General features: G+C 40.8%; 1 protein-coding gene across 6 annotated transcripts in view; it reads left to right on the forward strand.

Moving 5' to 3' along the window:
* The first annotated feature begins 9 nt into the window (after positions 1-9).
* The window catches only part of LOC116398759 (protein MTSS 1-like), a 21,655-nt gene continuing 11,450 nt past the window's right edge, over positions 10-10,214 (forward strand). For 4 of the 6 annotated variants that reach the window (XM_031875340.1, XM_031875346.1, XM_031875344.1 and 1 more), the window contains exons 1-4: positions 10-3,906; positions 5,498-5,589; positions 5,832-5,906; positions 6,936-6,947. In XM_031875340.1, coding sequence (XP_031731200.1) covers positions 3,857-3,906; positions 5,498-5,589; positions 5,832-5,906; positions 6,936-6,947 — 229 coding nt within the window. In that variant the 5' untranslated portion in view covers positions 10-3,856. The remainder of the gene's footprint in view (positions 3,907-5,497; positions 5,590-5,831; positions 5,907-6,935; positions 6,948-10,214) is intronic. The other 2 variants (XM_031875342.1, XM_031875343.1) reach the window with 2 other exon arrangements.

The raw sequence follows: 10,214 nt of genomic DNA on the forward strand, positions 1-10,214 counted from the left end.
ACACACACACACACACACACACACACACACACACACACACACACACAGACAGACAGAAAACTATCACCTCTGTCACAAATGTCCCCAGGCCATTGAGACAAAAGTTTCCACACAGAAAGTTGAAATGTCACAGACCAAGAGACAAAGCTTTGTTAGGGTTGTATGAAGTAGTGGTTTCTTACAAGTATTAGTATCACAACCTGACACAGAGAGAATTAATAAACAGCTGTGAGACAATCTGTTGACATTATAGCCTCCCGTATATTCTCTCTACTGTGGAGCGTGGTTTTTGAAACGTTAGCCAAACATTCATTCTGTGGCCAAATTTGCATTTCTTTTTTTTTTTTTTTGTCAAAGTTGCTAGTGCTGTCTACTTGCTCACTGGGTTTTAATAAAAAAAAAAAAAGACATCAGTTTAGCATCGCTTGTACACAGATGCACCAAAGAGTCCAGCTTATAGTCTATAAGTGTATGTGTCTGTTCTCTACTATTTAAGTGTTTGTGGTTGAGGGATAATTACAAGCCTCTGAAACAACCATGTCAACAGCCAGCTATGCTACACACACACACATGCACACGTTCATGTGTGTGTAGAACTGGACCTGCCAATGGAACTATTTCTATCCAGGGGTCAGTCGGCACTAGACGATGTGTGTTAGCAGCCACTTTACCCTGAAAGCAACAGAACAACTTTCCACAAACAGGGCAAACTGCACCCAAACCTTCAACACTTCCTCTGACCACATGTGATGTCTGAGCTCGTTTAGAAATGGTTGAAATCAATATCATAATAACAATAATAATTTTCACTATATCACCATCACAATGTGGCAAAATATGCAAAATCACATATAAGATAATCACAAAATTTACGTCAGACAAATCTCTGTCATACGCACAAAACAACTTCACTAATTCATACCGGCATAAGTTGCTGACAAAAATATTGACTTAGTCCGACCACACGCTGCAGTGCTGTGGACACACACGACACACAATCCTACATGTTTCCACAGTGACTGGTAGTCATGGCAGAGGCCACATGGACTAGCTACCTGCTGTGAGACGCACAAGTCTCTTTCACACATGGAGTATGTGGTATTGCTGAATTTTTTTAAGTTCAACAACAGACTTTTCTCATGATTATCATGTCCCTATTGTGTAAACAGTTTTAGTTTCAAGCCTCAGTTACCTGAAATGTCTGCCCGTTTATGCTCATGGCATGGGAGGAGTTCTTATGCCGTCACCACGTCTTGAGCAGTGCTAACGTCTATAAAGCTGATCCCTTGAAAGGAAATGCACTATTTAGTGGAACTCTATTCAAATGGAAATGGAGCTATTTCAATAATCTCATAAAATCTGACTTGTGTGAGCTAGAGTTCCATCTATCATAACGGCACACCTGTGCGTATAGCCAAGAGCACATGTTGGTTCTCTTATACGCCTCGTATCAAATCCAGGAGTGTGAGTGGGACAAATGAATAATCACCTGAAACCAAACTCTTTTCTCGACAGAGTGGGCTACAACTCTCCAGTAACTTCTTAATGAAAAACGTTTGCCGGCACTAAATCCTCCTCCTTTCGGCTGCCGTGTGGCCTCTTTGTGGCACTGTGGCATCTCTCCGCCACACCCTCTAGAATAACAAGCAGTCATAGTAAGGGTGAGATGGGCGGATGGATGGATGGATAGGATGACTAAACAAGTCAACGCAGGAATGAATGAACATTATGGTGCTGTATAACAGGAAGGTCTGTTATGCCATGTAGTAGCCACACCCTCTGCAATAACAAGCATGTGGGGTGAAAAGAAAAACCAGGAATGAATGAATGGATAGAGGAAAAATGTTGAGGACATAATGGGCTCAATGGGACGGAGTTAAATTATGTCTTGGTAACATGGTTGAGAAAGTTGAAATTTGCCATCTAGAATCACTTAAGTCTGTGTTACAGTTGGTCTCGGCCTCCTTCTCACTTAGCAGTCAAAAGCACACTGAGCTAATTCTGCTCTTTTAGAAGAGCAGGACAGATGCAGATTGTCTGGAAACCAGTTTATAATCACACAGTGATGGAGACCCAAAACTACAGATGCTGTTCCTCTGGTTTAGTTCTGGAGTAGAGACACGGGGAGATACTTGTTTATTTTCGCCCTGATGAATTTGGTTCAGTCTGGCAGACATGGAGAGCTTAGCCAAAGAGACAAAAGCAGAGGAGATTCAACACAAAACTTGTCTTATAGTGCCAATTCCACGACACTTGACTCCAAATATCTAATATATATCTTGTATACGACAGACAAACGCACATGAAAATGCTTTATCCTCTAAACTTTCCTTCACACAAGAGCCTGTGGAATTTAGACATTCAGCACTAATTCGGAACATATGCTCTAAACTTTGCACCCATCTTTCCCCCTCAGCCTAAGATACACTGTTCACCCAAGGTAGCTTCAAAAATCTCACACCAATATTAGATGTTAGATTAGATTAGTCTGCAATACAATTGTCCTGGTGCACATATTTTCAGAAATATATTGTTTTTTCACCAGCATGATGATCACGTTTTCTTCAAATGACTATTTTCCTCCTGTTCTAATAGAATTCCCTGTTTAGAGGATTTTTTTCCTTTTCTTTTGTACCATCCAAATCTCCATGAGGGTTGTAGGCCAATCCAGCAGCCTCTCGCATTTGTTTTGTCCGTATTCTGACGAAGTAAAAGACAATTTTGTGTGTGTTGTAAATGTGAGTGTGAGTGAGTGACAGCTCTGTGTGTGTGTCTCTGCGTGCAGCAAGGACTGCGCTGACAGCAGAATGGCTTGCTCTGTTGGAGGGAATTCACACTTCACATCAGATCATCACAACCAAACTGTCTCTCACACACACACACACACACACACACACACACACACACAGAGAGAGTTTCACTCTGCTTCTGATACACTGAACAGAATGTTGCAAGAACTCCACACAGTTTCATACAAGATATCTGTGCCCCCACCATGTCTCTCTCACACACACACACACACACACACAGTAGTGCTTCAACCCCACAGAGAAACAGACTAGTCATACTGAGCAGCCAGACAATAGTTCTGTCAATCAACGTCAGATCCTGCTTAGCTGTAGAGCCTGAGGCCTTCCAGTGGACAGCTAGTTAGCCTGTGTGAAGGAAACCGACACCAGCCTCAAGCACATGTACAAGGCTCCAGCTCCAACTCCAACTTCCCATCACTTCTCTTGACCTGCATGTGTGTGCAGTTGGTAACTCTGTGTGTCCCACTCATTACCACAGTGGAGAGAGTGGGGTCAATAAGTCAATCAGTGCAAGAAGTCACTCTCTGTCTAGTATGAAGTTGATGAATTAACAGCATTAAACTTCTGCATACTGTACTTCAATGTAATTACCAAACTGCTTTACATTCTATTTTTAGATGAATGGCAACCTACAAGAGGCAGAAGGAGTTCAGTTGCATCTTTTTCACATTGTAAAAAATGTATATTTTATCATTATTCATATTTCAATATCCCAATGTTTGTATTTTAGCGCTGTGCTAAACCATTTTCTCCAGTTACTTATATACTTAAAGGTTCTGCTAAATGATTTGGCTGCAGCCCTAAAAAAAATGTAAAGTTTGTTGCAAATGTGAAACTTTTTGATGGTGGTTCAATTCTGACAATTAATCCCAAACACAGACTTTGTGTCTAAAGCTGATGTGATACACTTGGATCTCTCTGTTTATTTTTACTCTCATGGAAATCGGTGTCACTTAAAGGAATTCATGTAAATTAAATGGTGTTTTTTTTTGTATTTTTTATGTCTTTCAGGCGGGACCAAAGACATTGGATCAGCATTGACCAGGATGTGTATGAGACATCGCAGCATAGAGGCTAAGCTCAAACACTTCTCCATGTAAGCAACATTACACATACTGTATTGCTGTATTGCTCTTTTACCCTTTATTCCTCTCTCCTCAGCTGCACAGCACAACACTAATGACATTTACCAGTCTACAGGATCTGATCTAATACATCCCTTGTGCAATGTTGGTGAATTGGCTGGGATGTAAGAGGGTTTTGATGAGAGCTGGGATTTAATTTGGGTTACTGCGTCAATAAGCTCCATCACGGTGGTTTTATTGAGCTGAAAGTGGAATATTAACAGGAACTTCACTATGTCTGGTAAACTTTCCCTCGACACACGTTAAAACACTTCCACTTTCAAGTGATGCAACATTTGCTTATATAATGTGAATTTTGGATTTCGTAATATGGGATAAGTGTCGTTTTTCAAGACAGGATTACAGTAAAGTGATGTCATTTTGTGAACTTACCAGATGATTACCCACATTACTGATCATTGTGTAAGTATTTATGTGAAAGCACCAATGGTCAACGAAATTGAGGTATTTGGTCAAACATATTGTGATATTGGATTTTCTTTTTATCGCCCAGCCCTCTGTTGTGGTTATTTCATTTTGCTGTGTTTCCTATATTAGTAGCAGTTAGTTTACTTCTACTTAAACTGTTCCCCGAACAGTGCAACTCCAATATAATGGTCTGCATTCAAATTCCTATCTCGCCACATGTTCCACGTCTTGACATTTTGTGTGTGTGTGTGGGTGAGAATGCCCCTTGTAGTGGAATGCTGATCAAGAGACGATTTGTCTGGCAACACAAGCATCTGTAATGTTTCAGTGTAGTCACACACACACACACACACACACTATACATCTCTCTCTCTCTCTCTCCCTCACTCACACTACACAAGGGTCTCTCTAATTTCGGTTGGCATTTCAGTAAAGATTCCACTTGGATCTCCATAGCAGGGGCTGTACATGGGGGGGGGGGGGCATGGGGCATGGTCACCACCCACTAACACACGCGCACTTTGGAGAAATGTCTGCAAGAGGCAGAAGTCTAATTTTAGTTTCATGCAGTAAGCCTGCAGCTGCCTACCTCTCACACTCACAGCCTCTTCCACACACTCACAAATACATCTCAAATACACAACGAACACAGTGGGCAATGATCGACAGACGTGACTGCACAAGTTTCTTACTTCCTCCTGTGACACACAGTCAGACGTAAGCAGACTTTATATCATTATATCCTCTCGGGTCTGTTTTTCTCCCCTTTCTTTCTGCCTGTTAATGATTGACAGACGGGACCATACAGTGTATAGACAGAGAGGCAAACCAGACCTAATGGGTTTTTAACTCTGGCGTTCTCTTTGCCACTTTACAATCAGGTGGCAGATATACTGACACATTTGCTATTTTACATCTTATAAATAGGTTGTTAGGCTCTTTGATTGGTCAATAAAAACGTATTTGGGATAAACATCATTTATGAAAACTGTAAACCCAAGCACTTCATGTTTTAGATGAATTTAAATTGGGACACATTTCACCATTTTAAACGGTTAGTCTTAAATAGTCTTGAATTGTTTCACTGGTCAAGCTGACCTCAGATCAGAAGTAAGTATCCTGGTGTTTTCACAGGGCCTTCCTGGAGGGTCTGATCAACCCTCTACAAGACCAGGTGGAGGAGTGGAAAAGAGGAGTCAACACTTTGGACAAGGACCATGCTAAAGGTAGGACAAACAAATGTAACCACACAGGAAAGTAACATAACATGCTGATCCACAAATTACTGTGACATGAGGATGCATGTTCAACATTTACAGCAAAGGTAAAAACATAGTTTGACATGGAGGTTATCATACCGGTCTTGTTCATGCTTCTGTCCCACAGTATATAACAAGAGTATGGGAAATTGTACCTTGACACTGAGTTTTCACACAGTTAAATTTTTCACCATGTCCATCTGAACCAGAGTATAAAAGAGCCCGGCAGGAAATTAAGAAGAAGTCCTCGGACACACTGAAACTTCAGAAGAAAGCCAAGAAAGGTAAAAAGAGAAGAAAAAAAAGCATATTTTGTTTCTGCTTATTTGAATTAACAAAAATAACACTGCTAAGTGCAAGTGATCTAATAATTAGGGAGACAGATCTTGTATCAACAATCTGAAACTATCCGATGGCATCAGACGGTGAGGGATGTGACGCCCTGAGAATGAGACGAGGCTCGTATGTCAGAGAATGTGTTACTTTAGTTATCCTCTACTAGTTTGCAACTTATTCAGAAAGAATGAAACTACAGTCTATTACTCTTAAATAGCATAATATGCTCGAATAGGAAAAGGGGAAATGCCCAAATTGTAGTTCTGAGTTTTTCCGTTAGACAGCAGTGATGTGTATAGAAGACGTTAGTGATCAGACTTGTGCAGCTCTAGTAAGGCTAAACATTACCTTACTTGGTAAGCACTCAGAGAGGGAAGGGCCTTTTTCTTTCTGCAGTTCTCTTGGCTCCGGTTCCTCGTATACATTCACACACATACTATACACAAATAAGGAATTAGAGAATTATGCTTCCAGTATGTTTGAGATGTTGATCATTTAGGTATGATTCACGGGGATGTCTCACATTCCTAAAGTCAACAGCAAAAAGTACAAGAAACCTGTATCTTAAAAAACACAGAAAAGACCAATGGTTCTTCTTATTCCTACTATGCAGTAGATTTAACTCTAAACTGCCCGTGTCACTCTAAACTGACACGTGTCATTTTCCTACAATACTCTACATCACTAGGATTGTTGTCAGGCTCCTCTGCTTTTTGTCTTAAATTTAGGAAACGTGTCCACTATTTTTATTTCTATATCTATCGGTATCATCTGACACTGGGTGGGAAAGACTTGATATTGGTATTGCTTTAAAAAGATATCGGTGCATTGTTTTGGCAGCTCGATGCATGAGACTGCACCTTTAGGTGATGCATTAGTGTTAAGTGCTGGCACTCTCTCCGTTGACTTGGATCTTTTTCCCCTCTGCCTGTCCCCTGTGCTTCTGATGCCATCCGCCTCCTTATGCTGCACTGCAGCTGATAATCTGGGTAAGTCAGTTTGTGGAATAGACACACTGTCCGTTTTTACTTTATAATGCATAACCAAGCATATTGGTTGCATTGTGAAGAAGCAACCAGATATTGAGTTTTAAAAAAAAGATGTAATATGTGTGGATGCTGCTAATTATTTCATATGACGGCTATCGTTTACAGTTGGTCATTGCTACTCCGTATTAGCACATATGTATAGATGTATGGTTTGTGAAGCTGAGGTCCCCTATAGGTTTTTACTTCAGGGTAAAGAAATCCACGGCCCATCCTTTTTACTGCTGCCTCGTCTACCTCCTCTCATTAGTTTTTTTTATGGCTCCTATTATTCATTTTCTGTTGTTAAGCACCTCGAGTGTCTGTGAAGTGTTCTTAAAAAGGAAGTTGAACAAGAAATCAAGGCGTGCTACATAACTAAGACTTTGATCTTTCCCACATGACAGTTGAGAAAGAAAAGATGTCTCCCCCCTCACTAAACCTACCTGCACCCGTTTCACCCAAAACGTTTGTAAACTCTGTGACCTCTGTATCACAGAAATACACACAAATATTTGAATCAAGTTCAAGACTGCATAAATGAAGAGGGACTTGTGTATATGTGATGTGTTGATACGTGTCTTGTGAGGGTGTTTTTCTGACCTCAGACCCTGGCCTTGCTAAGGAACAGCCTGTGACTGCAACCTAATGAAATGGAATCATTGGTCATGTGAAAGCTGAAGAAGCTAATCTCATTTCCGTGCACACACACACACACATACATACATGTGTGTAGACTGTGGGCCCCCAACAAATTCATCTTGGCTTAGTCCCTGAATTCATGGCAAGTTGAATTTGGAAAAAACAATTATAGATTATCAGTAAGATTTCAGCTCGATTCACTGTTTTTAACCTAAAACGTTTTGATAAATAATAGATAATAAATGATAAACGGAAACATTGTGACCATTCATCTACTGAATATGTGCAGTATATAGTGTATGATCACATGATTTGTCTGTGTTGATCACTTTGAAGGAGTCTCCTTTTCGTTCCCACACATATCAGAGCTTCTCCTACCTGCTGGCTGTTGTGTGGATGAGCTAATTACCTAGTGATGAGTCTTACCTAAATTGACTGGTAAAATGCATTACCATTTGTTAGTTCAATTAACAGACATCTACAGTGTATTATCGCTTAGTCATCTTTAGGGCGTGAATCCAAAATATTCAGTCTAGACTATGCGTCACAGGCACCAGTCGGCTGCTCTTTGACCTTTAAGGAACCTTTGTGTTTGTCTGTGGTTGAACAGAAAGAGGAAGTAGCAATCAAAGGCTTGCCATTCACATAGTTGCACCAGTTATGGCACTAACACCGGGAATGTGTTCAGTTCAGCACTAATAACCTCTCTGCTCACCACAAGTTGACGTCTCATGCCAGGATGTGTCTGCGTTGTGCGTGTGTGCTGCGTGTGTCCACCCCCTCCATCCCTGAAATGACTTTTACATCAACAGGGACGTGTGCCTCAAGCTGATTGAGTAATGACAATGGCTTGTAGTTGAATATTAAATATGTTTCTCAGTCTTTGTGTGGTTAGTTGAAAGTAGTTTACAATATTTACACTTTATGGTCAGTTTGCACATGAGTTAGTACCATGAGCGTAGCCATATTTAGAATTGTTGAACCTTTTTAAAGGGCTAAACTACTTTTTAATGTAATTAGATGAGTGAAGTGATAGTGTGTGTCTTGATCGGTCAGCCTTTAACAGGAGTACATGAGGAACTAATGGGAGACTGATGTGATAATGTTAAACACTACTCCAGCTCTACCACTAACAAAACAGCAACAAAGAAAATATTTGGCTTTCCGTCTGTCTCAGACAAAGTGCCTCAGCTTACAGTAGCGGCCTTCCAAACCCACAGTGGTTATGCTGAGAATACAGTCGGCCAAGACTTAAACTAGTGGGAGAAAACCAGAATTCAGTAAGATCTTTGCTTTTACTGCATGCCAAGGAGACACCACAGCACCACTGGCTTTGAGCTAGGCCTAAAGCCTAATGTCTTTTATTCATTTTAAACAGAGTTAATAGAAGCAGGGCTGTGATGTAACAGGAATATCTGAGTGTTGCAACAGTGCCCTAATTCACTAGAAGCATCTTTAGTCGTCATGGCAGGTATTGAGCATTGTTCCATCAAGAGTTGAAATAATGTAGTTGTACCTGTTGGCAGTTGTACTTTATAGATGCACTTGATAGGTTCATGTTTGTATTATCTTTCAAAACCCGATTGACCAGCTGTTTATAGCTAGTGATCAAAACATTACTTGAAATGTCAGCTCAGGCAACAGGAGGAAAAAGACACATTCCTGAAGTAGAAACCAGACTAATGACTGAGGCCTGTCTAGCCCTCTCAGACTCAGTCATACTACCAGTTCTCCCACAAAACCTTGTACAACGTAATTGTATACTTGTCTGCTTTAAAAGTGGTCGTTGGATCTATATGAGACTGAAAATATATTCTGCAATTTGGATTTTCTACGGTCCATCTACTTCATCTTGGTCTCCAGAGTTGAGTAATATAGGAGGAACCGCCATAAACACACATAACTCACATTCCTCTCAGTGTTGCAGTCACCAAACTAACTTGGCAAATGGATTCCCTCCATATGGAGACTCGGTAGAAGAATGGAAAAACTAAATGGTCCAGTGTAATTGCACATTCTTCTCACTTTGGGTACATTGTCTTAAATTCACCACAGTATATAGTTCCGAGATATCAACATCCACACTGCACTTGAGTGATTCAGACACGCACTCACTTCTCAGTAATGTCAGCTGTTGTGCCAGTGGGGGCATAATGACAGTAAATGTTTCCATTTGGACGCGTTTGTGTCTGCGCTTGAAGTCGACGTTGATTGTCATTTTCATTGTGGTGTAGTGGACTGATGGAGAGATAAAGTTGTGGAAAGCTTACCACATGCTGTATATCATACATAATGAATAAACTGCACGGACACGTCGGAGAGGAAATGGCACACAGCTTGTGTTTTACATTTAAGGTGAAGGTGATTTGACTGTGTAACTCTATCAGCGTTTCTTTACTACGGATTTGCATGATAGAGAGCCACACGACAAGTGTCGACAAAAGACGCCAGTTTGTTATCTTTGCCCAGATGCAACAGCAGACAGACAGACCGGGCCGCATAGTTGTTCACTGTGGGTTAACCTTGACGTATCAAAGTCAAGACTGTGTGTGTGTGTGTGTGTGTGTGTGTGTGTGTGTGTGTGTGTGT

The sequence above is a fragment of the Anarrhichthys ocellatus genome, unplaced genomic scaffold (genome assembly GCF_004355925.1).
Source record: "Anarrhichthys ocellatus isolate YVR2014 unplaced genomic scaffold, GSC_Weel_1.0 scaffold89, whole genome shotgun sequence".
NCBI lineage: Eukaryota > Metazoa > Chordata > Actinopteri > Perciformes > Anarhichadidae > Anarrhichthys > Anarrhichthys ocellatus.